This window comes from Labeo rohita, chromosome 1, assembly GCF_022985175.1.
Source record: "Labeo rohita strain BAU-BD-2019 chromosome 1, IGBB_LRoh.1.0, whole genome shotgun sequence".
NCBI lineage: Eukaryota > Metazoa > Chordata > Actinopteri > Cypriniformes > Cyprinidae > Labeo > Labeo rohita.
Genome location: NC_066869.1, coordinates 27,194,179 through 27,217,939, shown reverse-complemented (window position 1 = coordinate 27,217,939; position 23,761 = coordinate 27,194,179). Strand labels below are relative to the sequence as shown.

The following is a 23,761-nucleotide window of genomic DNA, read 5'->3' as shown; positions in this document are numbered from 1 at the left end:
AATAAAATAAATGAAAATAAATGAATGAATAAATAAATAAATAAATGTCTTTAAGACTGACAAAAGAAAGACATGAACATCTTGGATGACAAGGGGGTGAGTAAATGATCTGTACATTTTTTGTTCTGGAAGTGAACTTCTCCGTTAATTATTAACACACTGGTTTGTAGTGCAAACAGTTTTACCCGTTTACAGCATGTTCTTCTCATTATTTCCCTATAGCGGCTAATGAACTGGAAGTGTCACCCATAGGCTTCCATGTTGAAGAATAAGGTGAATAGACAATTACAATGCATCACAGCACACAAACAGCACACATCTTAATTTACCACAGAGATAGACCCAGGAGCTAACCGTGGAACCTGAAGGACAGAGTATTAGCATTAGCTTTAGCTGTAAGAGCAATAACATGGAAAGCAGCAAAAACCCATTGATCAGACCTAGAGCATGACTTACAAAAGCTTTTGGTACATACAGTAGAGCTGAAGATCTTTGCCCGAACTCGACAGGACCCGACGGGACTCGACGGGTTCGGGCTTAATTTATATCATTTTACACGGGCTCGGGCTCGGGCCGGGCACGGGCTTGCGCTCCGTCTTGCACGGTAAATGAGCGGTCATGTGATGCATTTCGATTAGCGCGAAAATGGATGTTGAGGAGGTGAAACGGAGGCTTGCCTCTGGCGATTACGTTTTGGCAAAATTTCCAAAACCTGCAAAATTATCCAGATCAGTACTATGCATCCCGGCCAGTAGCAGCAGCAAAAGGGTGAGTAAAGGTTTTTCAAATTATAACTAAATATTAATTGAGTCTTGAGTATATAGGCTAATGTTGGCATTATTCTTTTATTAAATTTCAGCTGCTATTCACCGTCGCGTTGAGGCCGGATTGTGGAGAGAAGTAGCGAAGCAAATCCCGCGGAGTCTTTATCTTAATTTCGTTATTGCCAAATACCCATCTTAATTTAGAATTTATCTTAATTTAATTTAAGAAAGACTCATTTTTATTGGCTCGTTGGCCTAGTGTATGCCTAGGCCTATTTAGAGTGCTGAGATGTTCCGATGTTACAGAGGACTTATTTTATTTCTTTGTTCCAACTTCTAAGTGGCCTATTGCCTAAGTTAGTCATGAATAAATTATGTTAAAACATGTATAAATGACTTATTCTTGACAAAAGGCAAAAGAGCTGTGTGCTTGCGCACATTTGAATAATGTCGGGCTGTAAAGGGGTTCAGGGGTTCAGTACATCAAAATGTACTTGTCAGGCTCGGGCACTGGTGGGCCTAACTTTTAAGGCCAGATTACAGCTCTAACATACAGCAGTGAGAAAAGGGCACATCAAATAATCTTAACTTAAATAGGTGATAGATTTATTGTATGTACTAAATGCTTTAGACGGTCAAGCCCTTAGAATGCAGAATAAGCAAACAAACCCACCTGTTTTTAAGCGAATATGTACATTATGATTCAACAGAACAGACCTCACCAATACACTCCATTAAGAGTGTGCTTAATACAAATCAGTCATAGCATAATTAACTGATATGCTGCATTGATCAATTAGCTGCGTAGCATTAAACTGCTACAGCCTAAGTGAATGTTGTTACCTTTTTGCATGAGAAAGTCTAACTTTCTTCTATGATTTTTCAAAACTATGTTCTCATAGTCTACAACACAGGTGGGAAAGAAGTGTGGAAAGATTGTCAACTTTCCACATATTTGAGTCTCTTCTTTAAATGTGTAACATGACAATTCTTCAGTTTAACACTGAAGAAGGACAAAGGTTTATTGCTGAAGGGGTCAAAGCACCCACCTTTGTTTCTTAGAGCAACTGGATTGTCCTGTATACGTCCATTCACCACTTTAGATGGCACTCCCTGAAAAGTGTAACGTCAAATTTGACAAATAGATACATACTAAATAAATGCACACTACCAAAATATTGGAGCTGGTATTTTTCATATTTTTTAAAGAATAGAAGTTAACTATTACTGCAGTTTTAAATAATTTGAATATTTTAAAATGCAATTTATTCCTGATGACAAAGCTGCATTTTCAGCAGCCATTACTCCAGCCTACAGTGTGGCATGATCTTATTGATACATTTAAGATGATACATTTTTTTATTATTATCAAAGCTGTAAACAATTGTGCTGCTTAGTATTTTTGTGGGAAACGCATCATTTTTTCAGGAGTCTCTGATGAACAAAGTTAAAAAGAACAGCATATATTTGAGATTTTATTTAAATTTATAGCATCCTTGCTAAATGGAAGTCTTCATTTCTTTTAAACAAATTATTATTGATCCTGTTGAACAATAGCATCCCCCTAAGCAATCACTGTATAAGCAAGCATATGAAGTTAAGTATTAAAAACGACAACATTTAAACAACGACAATAACAAGTGTTAAACCTATTGATGTCCTACAGTCCACCACATTCAGTAAACCAGTTCTGACTCACATTAGCAGGCTGTCCGTTGACCTGTGACTTCACCACGGTCTCCACTGGAGAGGTCGTGCTGATTGAGACATAGTGTTCAGGCCGCCCTATAAGTGTTGAATTGGCACTGGTCAAATTGATGGTCTTATGGCTCTTGTATGGTAGGGAAGGTTGGTCACTGCCCCAGTCTGTCCAGTACCCAAAACATACATCAGAAATCCCAAGTCACATATTAGTGAACTTGTTAGAGATTTAGTGTTGTGATTTGTAATTTGTGAAAGTGGAATTTTAAGTGGGTAAATTTATACTGTTTCATATATGTGTCAATTAATGAAATTAAAGGGTGCTCATAATTACTCCATTTGATGAAACTGATCCAGTGGAAATAAGAAAAACTTAAAAAAATAAATAAAAACAGTGAACCCACACACTATTCAGACCAAACAGTGAGACTGACTGACAGACAGATAGACCACCTTCCCACAGTGACAGAAAGCAACAGATAAAGCATCTGAATCTGGAATGGCACTTTCACTTTCTCAGCTCATAAAAATCTGACAAAAGCAGAAGGAACCGTGCCAGAAATATAAAAAATAAAGACCCAGCATGCCATTGCAAAAACAGTTTCTAAAAAACATTTTTATGTCTTTCAATTCCATTGTGTATGCATTATTATACTCGGTATTATATAAAAAGTGCCATATTTGCCAGCAAAGACAGACAAAAAGACAGATTTACTCTAAGAAGCACTTAAAATATAACCATTTGATTTGTGAGTGTTAAAAACATTTGTTTGTTGGTAGCACAAAATGTCAAAATAAACTGTGAAAAATTATGATATTTTAAATTATACTAAATTGCTTAAAATGTACTCACCCATCCAAGATGCAGATGAGTTTGTTTATTCATGGGAACAAATTTGGAGAAATTTAAATCCTTAACAGTGAACAAGTGCTGACAGACTGAGAGTCCAAACAGTTGATAAAAAACCACTGCAATCCAAAAGGAATATAAGAAACCCACAAGCTGCATGTTTTCAAGAAACAAAATTGATCATTAAGATGTTTTTAACTTAAACCATTTAAAATTAGGCCAAAATGAGATTGTTCATCCAAAACATTGCTTTCTTTAATGTCTTCTCAATCAGGACAGAAATATGCACAGATGAAACACCATCTACAAGCAAGAAACAGTCCAAAACTGTTCTAAACAAATATATTTGATGTAAAAGGACAAAAGAGGATGGACTTTTTCACTGGTGGAAGTGTTACTATGGATAGAGGACTCATCTTTTAGCAACAGAATCAACGGTTTGAATTACAAAAAAATGCCTTAATGATTTGTTTTCTTACAAATACACAGCTTTTTGGGTTATTGAGATGTTTTTACACAGTTTGGACTCTGTTTTCTGACGGCACCCATTCTCTGCTGAAGATCCACTGGTGAGCAAGAAATGTAATGCTAAATTTCTCCAAAACTGATGAAGAACCAAACTCATCTACATCTTGGTGGCTTAAAGGGGAGTAAAGGTCAAGCTAATTTTCATTATTTCTTTAGCAGTGTTACATTTTAACAAACAAGTTCCACATCCTCACCATTCTGGCCGTGTCGTCGGATGTCCATCAGTAAAGTGCCTTTTTGCTGTGCTGTGTCCATACTGCCCTTAAACTGCTCATAAGTCATTTCAGCCACCCTGCATCCACCCAGCGCCACAATCTCATCACCCATCAGCAGACCATACAACTCTGCTGGGCTGCCTGTGTGATGCAGGTTAAGAAGGTTAAGCAGGTCAAAGTTGTCCCTTTTAGCCAAACTAAGAGAGTTTGTGAAAATACAGAATTAAGTTCACATCTAGATCTGGACCAATAGGACATTTACCGAATAAAAAAACTAGTTCTCGTGGGTATTTTCATTTACTGGGACATGAAACAATCTAACAACGTTTAAACAGGATGGTCAAAATGTCTCAGCTTTTTCCAGTATATGCATTTCTAATCTTATTCTCACCTGTTCCCCAGTATTTGTTCATTAGATCAACTATGTGTGCCCACAACCTATATACACACACTACCAGTCAAAAGTTTTTGAACAGTAAGATTTTTAATGTTTTTTAAAGAATTCTCTTCTGCTCACCAAGCCTACATTTATTTGATCCAAAGTTCAGCAAAAACAGTAATATTTTGAAATATTTTTACTATTTGAAATAACTGTTTTCTATTTGAATATATTTTAAAATATTATTTGATTTCAAAGTTGAATTTTGAGTATCATTACTCCAGTCGCATGATCTTTCACAAATTCTATTGCTCTGATTTGCTGCTCAAAAAAAACATTAATTACTATTATTATTATTGTTGTTGTAGAAAACGGTTGATCATGTGACACTGAAGACTGATGTACATTTTAAAATATATATATTCAAATAGAATGTTATTTTAATTAGTCAAAATATTTCACAATAATACTAATTTTGCATTTTGTATTTTTTATCAAATAAATGCAGGCTTGGTGAGCAGCAGAGAATTCTTAAAAAAAATAAATAAATAAAAACATTTGACTGGTATGGAACAGAAACAACAGAACAGGTTCATACATCATTAATGAGGCTCTACATGTAGGTTAGTGTGTTTAATGGAATTCTGGGGAAGGAGATCAACCTGAGCCTTCTACACCTAAGCCCGTCTCATAACGCCACATGATGCGGCTGATTAAAAGGATCCCAAGAGTCAGAACCAAACGCTCTCAGTCTCTTCTATACAATGATACAGAGAAAAGCTACTATAACATAGATGTGCTTTAAGCTACATTTACTGCATGCATGGCTGCCCTGACCTGCTTTTTTAAGCGCATGGGTCACAGATGAATGCTCAAGCTACTCTCATTCATGAGGATACATCACATCCTAAGCTAAGCACCAGACTCCCTACAGGACGCCTTCAGTTTAACCAATCAGACTAATGCAGAGTAAGAAACACCTTCACTGTTCTCAATAAATCATTCATCTCCGTCTCACTCCAGAATCCTGTGAATGACACAGTGTGGCTGAACGGAAGCAGAAGGGAATATATGCACAAAAACAGTAACTGCATTACCAATAACTAAAGAAAACTATAAAGACAACTTCCAGCATCATGCACAATAAACATCCAAAAAAAAAAAAAAAAATTAACAAGTACAGAATGAGCACCATTCATCAAGCAGCAAATTAGCAATGCACTCTGTTTCTCTAAACAGAGATTCTGTATGGTAGAAACATCTATATAATGTACATCTATCCTGACTGATTTACAGATTGCTCACATTTCACCCTCTCTATTAACTGAAATGGCAAAGCCTGGATGCATTTAAAATAAGTTTGCTTGGAACCATTTTAAATTACATGTCTTACCTGCTTGAATAGATTTCACAAAAGCACCAGTTGAGTCCCAGTGTGCCTTGAATCCAAAGTCTCTACCGCTGTTAGGCTTCTGATTCAAGCAGACTCGCATTTCACTTTGACCCACCTGAAAAAGAGAGAGAGAGAGATACAGGGAGAGAATGTGACACCTGAGGATCCCATGACACCATCTTCAAGAAATCCGCTCCAGTCAGTACAACACAAACAAAAATGAATGTTGTTACCAGAATGATCCACAGCTGTGTGTTTTTTTGTAATTTGTCTTTTAGTTGCTTATAAGTCTCTTGTTTGTCCTAAACAGAAAAATCCTTCATGTCCCTCAGATTCTTTGGTTCATCAGCATTTTTGTGTATTTGAACCCCTTCCAAAAAAGACTGTATGTTTTTGAGATTCATCTTTTCACTCTGAGGACAACTGAGGGACTCATATGCAACTATTACAGAAGGTTCAAGCGCTCACTGATGCAGAGTATGAAGATGTGTACATTTTTCTTATTTTTCTTAAAGTTAAATTTACCCTGATCTTCACACCCCGGCTTCAACTGTATACAAAAGTTTGCATTAACTGAGTGTTCTAATTAGATTAAGGATATCCTGGATGTCACGATTTGATTTAATTGATTCAGATTGTCAAGAAGCCTACCGTAATGTCCCTGATTTCGGAGACGACAGGAGGAGATGTTTGTATACTGGAGGCGGCCATAGTCACTTTAGTGACAAAAGAGTTAATTGGAGGTGCTGACAACCTTCCATCTCTTCTCTCTTCTTCCTTCTTAAGGTTGATTGGATGAGTGCTTGAACGAAAGTGGCCCGTGTCAGCAGAGGTTGTGACCTGTTCTTGACCGCTGAGGAAAGAAGGGATGATGGAATGGTCCCTGTTCCCACTGATCAGGCTTTTATGAGAGTCATCCATCTGTAGAAATCCAAGATAAAAGCAAATAAATGAAAGTGTTTTCTTTTCTTTTCTTTTCCCTGCTCTTCATATTTGCACTTGCTAAAACCAAAACACATTTCTGACATTTGAAACTACCTTCAGGTGCCATTTCTTTTTTTCTTTTTTTTTTTTTATTGTTTGTTTTCAATTCAAATTTATGAAGCCACTTTTTTTCAATTCTTGCCTAAATAAAAAAAAGCTACACAATACACTTACTAACACAGAGAACACACAATTGCTTTTGTTCAAGACATGGTGACCGAACACTGCGTGTGACCATGCACGGTTGAAAAGCTCGTCATGGAAAAGACCACACACACACACACACACACACACACACACCAAAGTCACAGCTTGGGTTTCACAAAGCACCCGGAGCGCAGAGCAGTAGTAGTGGTTTTATTCATTATTCATAAGCCAGCCGCTAGATGTTCAGGTGATGAGGAGTAACACTAAACTTCACACATGGAACACTGCACAAACTACCACTCTTTCTCTTTTTAGGTGCTACTTAGAAACTAACAATTAGAGTAAGACTCTGGGCTGAAAAAAAAAAAAAAAAAAAGTACTGGAAGTGCCACTGGCAATAAAGTATGTAAATGATGGGTAATACTGTCATTACATATACAGTGATTACTGATGATCTAAAATTAAGCCATATCATGAATATTAAAATAATTTCAATGTACTTTTTAACTGACTATTACTGGTCTCGTGAGAACCAAGCTTTGTTTACAGGAAAGAAAAACCATTCTCCTCTTGGCTTATATTAAAATCCTCTGACATTTTTTTTTTTTTTTTTTTTAACAAATTCTTGTTTTGCATTTCTAATTCATGACCAGTGTTTTGTTTTGGTCCCTCCACTGTGCTTCCACATTCATCACTTCTCACCGGAGCTTATGCTATGCCTACATCCTATGTTACTCACTGGAAAGCCACCCTCTCGTGAACACACGTACAACAGTTAGCAGATGCTGGGTTATTTTTTTTTGACTCGAATGCTGTGTTCAACTTGTTGGGTCATTTTATTGGGTTTTTTATTAATATTTTTTATCCAGGTGCTGGGTACTTTTTCTGTAACTCAGCTGCTGGGACATTTAACGCTTGGTTGAGCCTGTCTATGACGAAACAACCCAGCTGCTGAGTTACAGTAAGAGCGCAGGCTTTTTGAGTCCTCTTCAGGAGAGAGCGGTTCTCAGCGCTGCTGATTTGGTGCACTTCTTCAGCAAAATAAAGGTCTTTACTGTGTTGTAAATTATACTATTTTACACAACATAAGGAGGAGATGTCAGTCAGCTGCAACAGCAGCGGCTGTTTCGCAGGATGGAAACGCCTTTGCCCTTGCATAAAGGCGTTTTTTTTTTGTTTTTTTTTATAAGTTCCAGTCCATTTTAAGCCAGCAATATAATATTTTTTAACAACAGTTGACTTAAATAAAATAGCCCAGCATGTTCGGTGAAAACATTTAACCCAACCAGCTCGGTCAAAATAACCCAGCATGTGTTCTTCCCAATATTTACCTAGCGCTAGGGTTGTTTGTAATCCAGCATTTTATAAAATGTAGAGATTATGGTTTATAAAGTTTTAAATATGAAGTGAACGCATCGATTCACTTCAGGAGGTCTTTATTAACCCCCCGGAGCCATGTGGAGTACTTTTTATGATAGATGGATGCACTTTATTTCTTTACACCATTCACTGACATTATAAAGCTTGGAAGAGTCAGGATATTTTTAATATAACTCTAAATTACAATTACACTTGCGATGGCTTAAAGTTGAGTAAATCATGGGGTAATTTTCATTTTTGGGTGAAGTATCCCTTTAAGATGAAGATGTTAGATGTCTCTAATCTACACTTTAATATATAAAAAACAACATTCAAACTGATAGACTGGATTAATTTCCTTGATTTAGCTTAAATGGTTTCAATAATTTGAGTCCAAATAAATCAAACAATGGCTATTTGGATGATATACATCTTCTAACTGAAACTATTTAAGCCAATTAACACCAAATATATACATATTAAGATTGAATATTGTTAAAAATGCATTTCAGATGTTCTTTAGCTCTACGTATGACTAATAATTTCTAGGTATCACTGCATGCATTCACTTTAGCTTTCCGGTCTAAACAGCATGCTGTAACAACTAATCAAAAAACAAAACAAAAAAAAAAGAAAAAAAAAAAGAAAAATGCACTTTTAAAAATCATGTAATTGCTTTCATAATCGATCATTGCTAATCAGATACTTGCCCAGTCTTTTTTGAGTCTTTATACGAGTTCAAATATTCGGGTACAAAGAAAATGAAAATTGCACTATATAAAGACAGGAACAAATAAGAACAAAGAGAAAAGTATTGTAGTTGCTGCATTACGAATCAGACACTGAGATACTAAAACCATGTGAAATCGACACAAACAGCAAACATCCATTAATCACAATCAAAAGCCTCCACTATAAGAATTCAGACTCACATGAAGATGTGATATTTTTTTCTGAATAAAGAACATCTATAACATATAATGCTAATAATGGGCACTTACGGAATATACTCTGGGCAGTGATGACACTTTGGAGGGTTTGGATCCAAATGGACGTGGTGTGACGCCCGTGGAGAGGCGTGAGGGACCTTCTGACCTTCTAAAACCTCTGGGTAGAGTGGCAGACACACGTGCTCCCCCTGCATAAAAGCTCTCTAGGAGGCTTGCACGATGGCTGAAGTCTGTACCTTGCTGCTCGTAGGGTTCTGGATCCATGGTAGCCAGGCTGGTCAGTGAACTCTGTTGAGGGACAACAGCTGCTGGAGGGCTGAAGAATGCCCCAGCTGAGTCAGTCGTCTCTGGGTAAGTGCCTCTGGTCAGAGCAGAAGATGTCCCGTTCGTGAGGGGTGAAGCCGCGGTGGTTGACCACCCAGTACTGCTGACACTAGAGCCCGCATCACTCATGGGTCCGGGCATGTTGGAGCTGGAAGAGAGTGAACCGACAACTGGAGTGAATGCCTGATCTGATCCCAGGGCAGGAGTTAAAGGATGGGGCAGGACTCTACTGAAAAGCACATGGCTGTTAGTGGTCACCTGTGCATTGAATGATAGGAAGCAGGGAGCAGGGGGTGGAGAGGGCTTGGAGGACAGGTGTAACTATCAAATGTCTCTATTGTCCACAAGTGAACAGCAAGTGGTAACACTTTGGAATAATGTTCCAATTGTTAACATCAGTTAATGCATTAGGTATTATAAACTAAATTTTAGTGTTTATTAATCTTAGGCGGATGTTTATTTATACATATAGCCTACTTTTGTTTATTGTTAAAGATGCATTCAATAGTTTGGTACACATTAAGAAAGAAATAGTGTTTTTGTGAGTCATATAATGCTTTACAATCACTGAGATGAAGACTGCACTCATAATGGTTTTCTGTAAAATGTGTTTTAATTATATAGATTTTAAACACTTTTTACAATAATACTTATTAAAAAGTGTTTTAATTACACTGCTGTTCAAAAGTACATTATTAATGTTATTTATTTATTTATTTTTTTTTTTTTTTAAAGAAGTCTCTTATGCATAAAGTTCCATTTATCTGACCAAAAAGACAGGGAAAAATAATATTAAAAATTATTGCAATTTAAAATAGCAGTTTTCCATTTTAAAATACGTTAAAATATAATTTTTTTGTGATGCAAAGCTGATTTTTTTTTTTTTTTTAGCTATTACTCCAGTCTTTAGTGTCACATAATACTTCAGAAATCATTCTAATATGCTAATTTAATAGCAATGTTGGTATTGGTATACCTTTGGAACTTTTTTTTAGGATTCTTTGCTGAATAAAAAGTTCAAAAGAACGAAATTTATTTAAAATAGAAATCTTTTCTAACAATATACGTCTTTGCTATCACTTTTCATCAAATTTAACACATCCTTACTGAATAAAAGTATTAATTTCTTTCAAAATTTACTAACCCCAAACTTTGAACAAAAGTGTATACTGCTACAAAAGATTTCCATTTTAAATAAATGCTGTTCTCTTTATCATTTTATTCATCAAAGAATTCTGAAAAAGTAGTATCATAGGTTCCAAAGGAAAAAATGAGCTGCACAACTGTTTTCAACATCGAAAATAAATCAGCATATTAGAATGACTTCTGAAGTATCATGTGGCACTGAAGACTGGAGTAATGCTGAAAATTCAGTTTTGAATCACAGGAATAAATTCTATTTTAAAGTATGTATGTATGTATGTATGTATGTATGTATGTATGTATATATATATATATATATATATATATATATTTTTTTTTTTTTTTTTTTTTTTTTTTTTTTTTAAAGTACAATAATATTTCACAATATTATAGTTTTTTTCTGTATTTTTATTAAAATAAATGCAGCCTTGAAGAGCAGAAAAGTCTTTTTTTTTTTTAATTCATTTAAAATTTTACAGATCCCAAACTTTTGAACAGCAGTGTACACAGATAGATAAAACTGACACAAGGGTAGAATCTGTACCTGAAAAGGTATGATGCCAGAAGATGGAAACACCAGTGGAAAGATCCTGACTAGTGCCTTTTCTTAATGTATATTGGCCTAATTTCCATAAAACAATCATGCTGATCCATATCAATAGATGGCACTGCAGCATCTAATACCACTATGATATTGGTACTTAAAGTACACAGAGAACAGTGATTCTAACCCTAGCTGAAGGACTAGTTAACTCTCCCCCCACCACTGACAAATTCCCAGATTTCTGAGTTTTCACTATTATACTATATATTATAGGAGGCGCTATTACACATCTTCTGAAAGAGAACTGAATCTCTGGATCAGAAGCAGAAACAAGCCATTGTATACACAAGCAGATGCATATATGAAACTCTACTTGCATTCTAAGTGGTTCATTTATCCCATTCCACCCACAATCCAGCTTTACAGATCTAGTCCAGAAATTGTCACTGGCATTTCTTTATGCGCAAACCTTTCTCTTATGTAAATTAGGCTCAATATAAATTGCACTTTGTATTGCACTTCGCAATTTGCATCGCACCATTATCGCAATAGAGAGAAAGAATATTTTGAACAATGATTGTTTCAGTTAAAGGAAACATATTATGCCATTCCATGTATTACTGCATCAGATTTACCCAGGTGGAAATTGCCATCACTGCTAATTTTATGGGCATGTTTGGTTGATCTACATAATTCCTTTAGCAAATCAGTATGTACTGTAGCACACACAAAAAAACAGAGCTTTTAGAGCAATTCATTCTTAGTGAACCTGCCCATGTGTTAGGAATATTTGGGACAAAAATAAAAATGTGTCAACATAAATGTCATTATTGATCAGCATCATGTCTTCCAAAACCCACATAACTTGCTGTCTTGCATGAACACAAAAGGAGTTTTTTTTTTTTTTTTGAAAAATTAATAAGCCACTTCTCCATACAATGAAAGTAAATGGTCACACCATGGCTGTCAATAAGTAATTTTGGTAAATAACTTTTAATCTGTTCTATACACAAGGCTACACTGAATAAAGTGAAAGTAGTCATAAGTAATATAAAGTTGTGTCAACTCCAGATGGCACAAACCGATAAGTTCTAACTCAGTCTGATATAACTACATCATTCACATGGCACAGGTGATTGGTTTCTTTTTGCATCAGCAGCCAATGAGCTTCCTGCTCAACATTGGAACATTTGGCTAGTGCTTGCTGTAGCAGATACAGTGTGCTTCAGAAACCCTTCACCTTCCCCAGCTCCACCTGTATAGATCTGCTATGGTGTAGTTTCATGTATGTTATACGCAGGGGTTATTTCATACGTTATACTGACAGCAGCATGTCTGTGGATGTATTGGCAGTAGCTGTACTGGCTCTGCCACAGCAGCAGCGTAGCAGATCTATGCTGCCAAGATCAAAAAACATTAACACTGCCATGTATATTACCATGCTAAACTCTTTAGAGTTGTCATGACAGAACTTTTTTTCTAACAGCCCATGGTCCCCCATTCACTTTTATTGTATAAAAGACATAAGCTCTGACATTCTGCTGAATTCTCCACTTCATCAGTCAACTGGGTTTGAAATAATTGAAATAAATAAATAGTTTAAATAAATAACAACTTTAATTTGTGGTTGGACTGTTCCTTTAAATAATGTACTAAAACAGACAGAAAATGCATCACTGCGAGTAAAATATACTACAGTATTTACTACCTCTCCTCTGGCACCCCGGTGAGCTTGGCGCTGACCCCTCCTCCACTGCTAATAAGTTCAGTCTGCTCCCTCTCCTCACGCTTCCTGTGGAGGTCAGAGTTTGTGCTTCGCCGCCGGCTCTTCCACCTGTTCAGATCCTGCAATGACAGAGGTGAAAATTGAGTGATAAATGAAATACCAGGAAAGAAAAAAAAAAACGTCCGACAATAGCATCAGTCTGATGTGTGAATGATCCTGGGGAGGAAAAGGAAAAAAAAAAAAAAAAAAAAAAGTCCAAAACAAAACATTTCTGTTATTATTCGGCTCACTGAGGACCCCAGCAGTGCCAACTCAGAAACGGCAACATCTAGGAGAAATGTAAAGATGCTTTAAGCAACATTTATGGAATAACACACAGAAAATATTGCCAGAATCAGATGTCCTGAGAAATTACATTTTCCTCTGCGACAACCCTTGGCTCCAAAAATAGCCAAAATAAACACTTGACTGACCATCATGTCGTTTAAAACCTGTTTCACTGACTGTGGAACATAGATGATGAAATTGAGAAACATACTAACAATACTGAATCGTCCAAACAATTCAAGTCACGGTAACCAAAATTATTTGGTTACCAACATTTTTTTCAATGAAACACGCACACGTTTGAAACATGACAGTCGGTAAATGAAGCCATTTGCCTTCTTTGGGTGAACCATCCCTTTAAACACTATTTATTATCATAATCTGTGAGTTCAGTAGTTCCTCCACCATGATGTAAGGGACATTCTACCAGAAATGTACATTATCTGTCCTTGACTTGTTACAGGAAATAAAAAGCATTTAATCCAAAAAGTGTCTAAAATTTTCTAATGGTTGATTTCTGTGAGCTGTTCTGTCATCCATTAAGTTCTCAGATATTTTTTTCTTTATTAATTAAAAACACTTTTGAAAATTACAAATCCTGTCCTTGTCCTCTGCCAAATTGGACCTACAGATTTCATAGCTTTGTTATGCTAAAAACGGTTATTTACAAAAAAACTCCTTCAATAATATCCATACATTTTTTTTGGAGGAAAACATTTCAGCATTTTTCTCCATGTAATGGGCTGATATGGCACCCTGAGTTTGAACTTTCAAAACGCAGTTTAAATGCGGCTTCAAACGATCCCAAATGCGGTTGTAAACAATCCCAGCCGAGGAAGAAGGGTCTTATCTAGCAAAACAATTGGTTATTTTCATTAAAAAAAAAAACAAAAAAACAATTTAAATACTTTTTTTCGGCTGGGATCGTTTACAACCACATGTGGGAACGTTTGAAGCCACATTTAAACTGCATTTTGGAAGTTCAAACTCGGGGCACCATATGGAGTCCACTATATGGAGAAAAATGCTGAATTGTTTTCCTCAAAGAACAATTTCTTTATGACTGTATAAAGAAAGACATGAACATCTTGAATTTGGGGGGGTTGGGGGGTGGTACATTATCTGTAAATCTCTGTTCTGGAAGTGGACTTCTTTAATTTTATCCCACTTTTACCTAGGCCTATGTAGCACTGCTTTTGGGGTTGCATATTAATGATATTTCAATACATATATAGATATAATTATCATTTATATTAACTTTGAGTAATGATGATTGTAATTATTCCATTTCAGACAGGTTGCAGTTAGATGACTCCCTTTAGTGCAACTCAGAGACAAAGGCATGTCGGGCACAACTAAACGCAGACCCTGAGAGAAAGGAGAAACATCTTTAGAAAGAAAGGCAGAAAAGGAAGCAGAAAAAAGGAAAGAAAGAAAAGCATTCACAAGTCACAAAGGCGCAAATTATGGAGAGAGCATCAGGAAAACAATTAGGCTTAAGAGAAAGCCATCACAGTACCACTTCATATTACAACAGGGTGATATCATGGTAATATCTACATTATTACCTAGGAAATGACAGAAAACTACATGGTAATAACGGAAATTGCATAAGTAATAACGTAGATATTACCATAGTATTACCCTGTTTTTACAGAGTCGTAATATTATGTGGTACCACAGTTACTTTACATTGTGCTAGTCTGTTGATTACATTTAAATGACATATGTTTTCTGTTGAAATAAAATGAAATATTGAATTAAAAAGATGTTTGGACTATATCAGTTGTCAGTTATATTCTAATGAATTAGGTCCTTATTATATGTCCTTGGCTGAAAATAAATCTGTAAAAAAAATCTCTTATGTAAAGTTTTTTTTTTTTAACAATATGAGTGCTTGGCAGGTATTCTGTGATTTTGTGTACTGCAGTTGACCGAAAGGGATTACACAACCATGTTAGATACAATCAGGGACATGTGACCAATAAGAAAATGCTATTTGTATCAAAGAAATTCATTAGGAAACCATTCTAACATACACAAATTTGTCTGTGACAGGGCCTGACATTTTAGGGGTGAAATGCGTATAAAAAATGTATTTTATTTAAAAAAAAATAAATAAATAAAAACATGCTGAGACGGCAACATATGCGTTTCTAATAGTTTAACATGTTCTCCATATGACTCAACATTCAGATTTAAGAATAAGATCTTTTTTCCCCTCAAGGTTTTTTAAGTGAAAATGTACGTTTCTGGTAGAAGGTCCCGTGAAGAGTCTTGCGCAAATAAGCATCACTTACGTCGTGCCACTTGGCTTCACTTTCCTTTATTCTGTCCCGTATGCTCTGTAACTGCTCCTGCTGAACCCTCCTTATGGCTGAGGGTTCAAGGGTCACCTCTCCAACAGACCTCTGGTGAACATGCTGTGACCCCAGCGGGTCAAAGCCGGAGCAGTTGTCAGATTCCTGTGGAATGGGCTCCAGTGTGATGTCACCCATAGATTTGCTTCTGTTAAGTGGAAATGAACATGGTCATTTAAATGATAATCACCAAAAGCCCATAAGTTTAATATGTCTGCTTTTACATAAGTATAATTATGTAATACTGACATCTAGAGGTTAAGACCTGAACTGTACCCTGCGCTCCATAAAAGCAGTGTCAAAGACATTAGCATTGTAAAGTAAATAGAAAGATAAACCAGCAGAAAACTCCACACAGTGATGGAAAAATAATAGCAAAATATTACAATATAACATAAGCATATGCTTTAAAGCCAAGACAGAGATACAACATGCAAGGCACTGCTACATGGCATTTAGCACTTTGTAAAATGTTGTGCGATGATTGATTTTATAATTTACTTGAGGGACAAGTCTGTAAAAATGCACACATTCAAATAGAAAAAAAGCAGGCTATGTAATGAAGCCATGAATCCAAAAGGAATCAGGCATTTGCTATTGCAAGATGACACTGAAGCAACATCAAAAATGGCTGAACTCACCCTGTGTACCGAGAGTGTCTCATGGGAAATCTGGGAAACCATGAAAATATTGATTGTAAAATTGTCTTTATAGTGAATAGATATAATTTTTGTTTCTCCCCAAGGAGGATCGCTTAGAAAGAATAGTGCCCCCCATGAAAAAAAAAAATAATAATAATAATAATAATAAATAATAAAATAAAATCTATAATGTAACACACACACACACACACACACATACACACACACACACAGAACATAGAATGAAACATATTGTGGAAAGCAAATAAGAGTCTAAAAGCAAACCTGCCAAAAATAACTGAAATAAAAATAAATAAATAAATAAAATAATTCACACAAATTATGTGCCACTGAGCTGTTTTTTTTTTTTTTTTATTGGCCCAACAAAGTTAATTTGACATTTTAGTGAAAGTTGTTTGACTTCATACTGTGACATATCAGACTGACAAACATTCAAGCGTATGAACAACATCAACATCAAGAATTTATTACATTATCATGACAACTGTGAATCAAAACTATTGAAATCATCTGTAACACTAAATCAGCTCAAGCAAATCCCACAAGATCTTTAGTTTTTGAGATTTTTGGTTGAAGCTCACTGTAAAAATCATAAATGTTCTAGGTTTCATTTTGCTTAGATGTTATTCACCTTATTCTTCAATGCAGAACAATGTGCAGTAAACAGTAAAACTGTTTGCACTAGAAACCAGTGTGTTCATAATTAAGGTAATACATTAAAATATTCTGGTAAAACACACCAATTTGCAATAGCAAGCAGCCAAACAAGCCGTTTTGTACAGCTAAAAATAGCTGGACACAGATCAGACAGGAAGCCAGATCCATAAAATATACAAGTGGCCATGCCCGTTCTTACAGCAAAAATAAGATGGATAGAGATTCTTGCACAAATGCAGTCTTAGGGGCTGTTTGCACAGTTATTCTATGTAAATGTAAATGCATATGGACTTATTTTCAGTATTGCACCATTAAAGCTGCCGGTTTAAGTTCAACTTTAAAAGTTCAGACCTTAATCTTTGAATTCAGTGGATATGTTCAGGCTTTTTTTCTAAGTCATCTCACACCTATAAATAAATGACACTGGGGAACTGAAAAACAGAGATTAGATGCATATTACCAAATTAAGAATTTGTTCCAATCTCAAAATGGCCACAGCTGCTACATTAGGCTTAAATTAAGCTCCATTAAAAAGGAAGCAAAGTTTTGGTGCAAACATACATAGTATCTTCCGTATAAATAGCTTTTACCAGCTAAAACGTTGCAGTGTTTTAACAAATTAAGAAAAGCTTAAAAATTATGCAGATTTTCATACAAACATTCTGCTCATCTGCATTTGATTAGCATACAATATCCTTCTCCAAATATATAGCTATGGCTTGAGTTAATTATCCAAAGCACTACTACACAAAAAAACAAAAAAGTAAGAATGTCTCAAAAGGTGTGGGGGGATTTGGAATCAGGTGAAAGGTTTGGAGCAGGTGCAGCTAGCCAAGGAGTGATGTCAAAATCAGAGTCGTCCTCAGAGGAACCAGACATCTTTCGGCTACAGGAAAAAAGAGACAGAGAGAGACAGACAGAAAAAGAAGGAAGCAATAGCAGAGGAAAAGGGAAAAGACATTATTTTAAACAGATGAAAAAGGAAGACCAAATACAGGGAGCCACATAAGAACATAGCACTACTATTAATTTATATAAAATCCCTTTAAAAGGACAGTTCACCCAAAAATGAAAATTAACCCATGATTTACTCACCCTCAAGCCATTGTAGGTGTATATGACTTTTCGGACAAATACAAATCAGAGTTATAAAATATAAAAAATGTCCTGGCTCTTCCAAGCGTTATAAATAGCAATGAATGGCTGTTGAGATTTTCAAGTCCAATAAAGTGGATCCATCAATCATAAAAAGTGCTCCACACGTCCTTCTGAGGTGAATCGATGTGTTTTTGTAAGAAAAATAATCATATTTGAACTTCATAAACCGTAATCTCTAGATTCCGCTGTCGAACGGGTACAAGAGAGCAGCGTTCCAGTGGAAGACTTAGGACGTAGTTGAACCCCAGAGAGATAGTCTTTCAGCTAGAGAATTACACGGATACGGTACAAAATATTTACATTTAAAAAGATTATGGATTATATTGATTAGATGTCTTTTTTAAATTGTTCTCCGCATATTACAAGAGCTTGCCACCCAGCGATAAGCACTGTTATTCAAAGAAATTGACGTTAGATAGTGGGATAATCTTACATATTCAAAGCAGGGATGACTTTTTGTGGGTGGAGTCTATCTGGTGACAGAAAATGACGGTTTTCAAGTGACAGTTTATGGCGCCATGGAATAAAAAAAAAAAAAAAAAAAAAAAGGTAAATTTAATTTTTATTTCAAAATTCTGACTTTATTCTTGATATAATTCCCGAGATTATATCTCACAATTCTAATAAAGAAAAACAACTCATCATTCTCTTTTTTCCCCTCGGCTCAGAATAGGAGTTTATATCCCACACTTCTGGCTTTTTTTTTCCCCTCAGAATTGATAAACTCACTATTTGAGTTAAATCAGGTTATAAAGTCCAAATTAGGAGATATAAACTTGCATCTGTTTTTAAATCAAATTTAATTTAAATTATTTTTTAAATTAAATTTATGCTTTAAAAGTAAGTAATCATAGCAGTTTTCATTCATAGTATGCGTTTAAGCGTATCCTTTTAGCTTCAAATGGCATCTTTGACGACAGTATTCCATAAAAATGATTTGGACTCAAAAATTATTTTTGACATCAAAAGGCACAAAAATTGTTTTCATCTCTTATTCCATGGATTTTACCCATTTACCTCCACTTTTTACCATTGTTTGTCTGCAACCACAATGCACATACAACTGCAAGTGATGTAACTGTGACGTTTACTCCAAATTGGTCTATTTGTCTAAAAGAAGAAAGTCATATACACCTAGGATGGCTAGAGGGTGAGTAAATAATGGGGTAATTGTCATTTTTGGGTGAACCATCCCTTTAAGAAAGCCACTGGTTTAAAAAATAAAATAAAATAAAATACTTTCTTACTTTGATATGGGGGAATTTTGGAGGAAACAAATCAATAGTATTAACAATATTGTGTTTTTACAGGGGTTGCCGTTTTGATTCAGTGGCTCCATGTGAGTTAAGAATATGGAAATTTGAAAAACAAGCATAGAAGTTCCGTAAGAGCAATTGTGATATTTTATAGATTTAATATCACTTTTAGTAAAGTTTTATTCTGAACTGGTGGGGGAAAAAATGTGATTCTCTACCAAATTTCAAACTGTCTCTAAAAGACCTTCTTTTTCCTTATGACACAAACCTGAAGCCCTGCATCTTCTTATACCATGGCCTGCGCTGGGACCCTAGCCTGATCTTTTTCACATGTAGATCTTCCTCAGGTGTCCAATATTTGGGCAAGAACTTGTCTGACTCTGTATTGATGGAGGTCTGATGCTCAGAGACGAGTACCCGACGAGCATAAAGGTCATCCAGCACAGGATCGGCATATCCTCTGTCCTCATCAGAGTCGCTCGTGCCATTGTTTAGGGCTCGCTGAAGAAACTCTTCCTCCAAAGTGGCTGAATCAAAGTCTGCCGGTCCATTTTCAGAGGGAATGGATGACACACTGCTTCCCAAGAGAGATCCATCTTTATGAGATGAGTGCAAAAACGTCTCCAAGAAGCACATGCATGGACAAACCGTTAACCGCTTTTGTTTTTAGTGCTAGTTAGTGGAACGCACAGCAACATCAAACCACAAGTAGTTTTAGCAATGAAATGAATGAATAGCAAATTAGTGATGACCCACACAGTGCCAACATGAATCTTGAAACTGAAGGATCACGCCAAGCAATAACTCTTTAAAATGTTCTACTAGAGTTTGGGAAAAACTCAGCACGTCTTCTAAATTAAAAAAGCTTATTTAGTTATGAAGAGATGAACAAAGTAGTTAGGACCAGTTGGATGTACACAAGCACAAATATTAGGGCACCACACCAGACAGTCTCTATAGTTGAAACACTCTCTGAACTCTGACCTCTGGTTTGATCTCTGGGGCAGCACTGTGGCCAGCCGTGAGGCATCTGACAAGGTGAGCCATGACTTCCTAGCACTTGGGGTCACCACAGGGGCCACCCTTGGGCCCAGAGGCTTTGATGGGATCGCAAAATTCACAGGGGCCATGGAGGTTACAGAGCGAAATCTGCGACTCGCTAGGTCGTCCTGCACAAGGTCTGGTTCAGGGCGATCCACATCAGAGTCACTGTCACTCTGGTAACTGCTTGCCCATTGGAGGAAGGCAGAAGCAGGAGGGAGGTCACAGCATAAGCCCCTCCCACTTTCACTACAGCCAAAAGATGGTGGACAGACTAAGAAAACCACCTCCGATTACACAAACAATATATTTACTACAGCCAACCCGGTTAACAGTCAACAATTTTTCTGGACAAATTAATAATCTATATTTCTTTTAAGTTATAACAACAAAACCTGCAAGATCTTAAAAGTCAAGCAGGATATATGCATGTTTCATGCAATGAAATTCAATATCTTTTAATAAAAGAAAATCCTTGAATGACACAAAGTGATCAGCTGAACTAAACACATGGTAAATAGGGCTGGATAAATAAAATAAAAAATATAAAATAAAATATTCACCATGTGTTTAGATTCCAAATAAATTTAGACTAAAATAGAAATAAATTCGTATTTAAATAATATTAAATGTTCTCATACAAATACAAATTTGTAGATTAAATATTTAATACAAAAAAAATTAATAAGTTAAACCAATGTTATTGTTTTTTATTGTAATTTATTTTATTGTATTTTACTTAATGTTTTAACACTTTTTATATAGAAACATTGCACACTAAAACACATTTACCTACATAAAACGCCAAGTGAAGACTTCTGTGAGCATGAAAACAAATGACAAAAACCATATTTAAGGTCATTTTAAACTACATAAGTCATTTGAGGCTTCTTTACTGACTTTTTTTGGAAATTTTAATTGAAGAAAGAAGAAAAAAACAAAAAAAAAAAAAAAAGACAAACCCATTGACACCCTGCTGTTTATCTGTTATAAGCTCAGCAAAAGTTGTCATCCAACTTTTTTTTTATGCAGAGTCAGTTTCTGAAGCGAAGTCAGCTAGAAAAGAGAGTATCATACCTAGTGAGGTTGCCTGCATAACTTCTGTCTCCCTGTTGATATTCCTGCCTTTTCTTCCTCAGGGCAGATGGGACGTGTACTCTTTCTCTGATGGGGGCATCACTTTTACTGCCGTCCGCCATCCTGAAGCAATGTTCCGCTTCTGCGTCACTACAGCAACCTGCAAGAACACAAGAGAGTAAAAAAGATGATAAACAAGATCAGCAGTCAAGCACACCTCACATATTTGTGCACATTAGGGGTGTAACAGTTCTTGAGGAAAAATAAATAAATAAATAAATAAATAAATAAATAAATAAATAAATAAAACAACAACAACAACAACAACAACAAAATAAAAATAAAAAAATAACCACACAGACACACACAAAATCGAACCGTACGGTTCTCCACACACGGTTCAGCATGCATTAAATCTGACAACGCATGTGTAATATGGTTTCTTACAAATAACGAATGTAGCTAACTAATAAATAATCAGCTAATGTATGTTTGTGGGATGCGCATTGGAGGCGCATTCTGGTGTCCCAATACACACGCTTTTTACCGGGGGTCCCCCTTTAAACGATTGGGCTAGTTTTGAGTGGCCTTGCCAAGTCTGCGGTTTTCCAGTGGAATTGGGCTATTTCAACACTATTGCCGCGGGTTGTTTTTTATGTCTGTGGGTTGAAGTGGAACGTGAAATTTACTAGGAGAACCCTCTTGTAACTCTTGTAACTCTTGTTTTAGCAATTGTGCAGATTTTGTTGTGGCAACCTGGCAACCCTGGTTTTGAGGACCAATTGGGCTGGTTTTGTTGTGAAAACCTGTATCACGTGCGCAGGAGGTGAGACCTGAACAGCACACATTGCTATCCGTGTTTAAACTAAACTCATTTAAGCTTCGCCAGTTTATACAATTAAAGAAGTCCACTTCCAGAACAAAGAATCACTTATAAATGTACAAATTGTTTATTTTTATGAAAACAATGTCATTTTGCTAAATAAGACCATTCTTCCTTGGCTGGGATCGCTTACAACCGTATTTGGGATCGTTTGAAGCCGCATTTAAACTGCATTTTGGAAGTTTAAAATCGGGGCACCATATCAGTCCATTATATGGAGAAAAATGCTGAAATGTTTTCCCTCAAAAAACAATTTCTTTATGACTGAAGAAAAAAAGCCATGAACATCCTGAATGACAAGGCGGTGAGTACATTATATGTGAATCTTTGTTTTGGAAGTGGACTTCTCCTTTAAGAGGCAGAAGAGGCGAGCTCATCCGAAGCACGCAAACTCACGCCTCAGGATGTGTGCATACATTAAGCTCTCTTTTGAAGCATCAAAATGCCCATCTTGGTAAGTACCCTAGCAGACTGAACGTACAGTATCAATGCACTGGATCAGTGCATTCTCTTAAAGCTGCTGATATAGGAGCCAATGTTCTGACATCGACCCCAGAAGTGCTGCCCTTGTTTACAAGCAGAGGAAGACACACGCTGCACATAATACAGTCTCTGTAAACATGTCTGAAGATTTTGACAGAGAGAATTTTTTTCCAGCATTACTTATTTGAACCAGAATATATAGACACTGAACTAAGAGAGATGGACTTTCTAGGTCAGAACGCCGGCTCCTGTGTCAGCAGCGCCACACGCATGCGCTGTATACTTTCGCAAATGTGCGTTGAAGACTGACACAGAAGAGAAGAAACTGTTGAAGAGTAGACGTTATTTTTGTTTTCTTTGTGCACAAAAAGTATTGTCATAGCTTCATAACATTATGGTTAAACCACTGATGTCACATTGACTATTTTAACAATGCTCTTACTATCTTTCTGAGCCAATTGCTGTCTATGCAGAGCCAGAAAGCTCTTCAACGTAATCAAAAATATCTTAATTTGTGTTCTGAAGATGAACAAAGGTCTTATGGGTTTGGAACGACATGAGGATGAGCAATTAATGTCAGAATTTTTATTTTTAGGTTACTATCCCTTTAACATTTTAGTATCATGACAACCCTAGAGCACCCCACAGTCTTGCATCCTTCAACTTTCAGCAGCTCTACGCATTACCGCATGGGTGTGGAATGATCAGGAATGTCACACTTACGTGAATGGATCGGGCGAAGGAACAAGGTCTAGGTAGTGAACTTTCATTACCAAGTGTTTGAGAGATGCAATATCGAAGTCACAAAGTAAACAAGACATTGTGATTTTGGTGATAACACTTGGAGATA

At 36.2% G+C, this 23,761-nt stretch overlaps 1 protein-coding gene across 12 annotated transcripts in view; it reads right to left on the bottom strand.

The window, feature by feature from the left end:
- Positions 1-23,761, bottom strand: part of lmo7b (LIM domain 7b) — a 46,426-nt gene that overhangs the window by 10,571 nt on the left and 12,094 nt on the right. For 6 of the 12 annotated variants that reach the window (XM_051112960.1, XM_051112968.1, XM_051112995.1 and 3 more), the window contains exons 9-19: positions 21,546-21,705; positions 16,336-16,365; positions 15,635-15,842; positions 12,990-13,126; positions 9,322-9,742; positions 6,482-6,751; positions 5,831-5,945; positions 4,038-4,199; positions 2,464-2,630; positions 1,814-1,877; positions 1,608-1,667 (exon numbers count right to left, since the gene is read on the bottom strand). In XM_051112960.1, the coding sequence (XP_050968917.1) occupies positions 1,608-1,667; positions 1,814-1,877; positions 2,464-2,630; positions 4,038-4,199; positions 5,831-5,945; positions 6,482-6,751; positions 9,322-9,742; positions 12,990-13,126; positions 15,635-15,842; positions 16,336-16,365; positions 21,546-21,705 (1,794 nt within the window). Of the gene's footprint in view, positions 1-329; positions 363-1,607; positions 1,668-1,813; positions 1,878-2,463; positions 2,631-4,037; positions 4,200-5,830; positions 5,946-6,481; positions 6,752-9,321; positions 9,743-12,989; positions 13,127-15,634; positions 15,843-16,335; positions 16,366-19,695; positions 20,002-20,411; positions 20,718-21,545; positions 21,706-23,761 lie in introns of all 12 variants that reach the window. The other 6 variants (XM_051113020.1, XM_051113029.1, XM_051113046.1 and 3 more) reach the window with 5 other exon arrangements.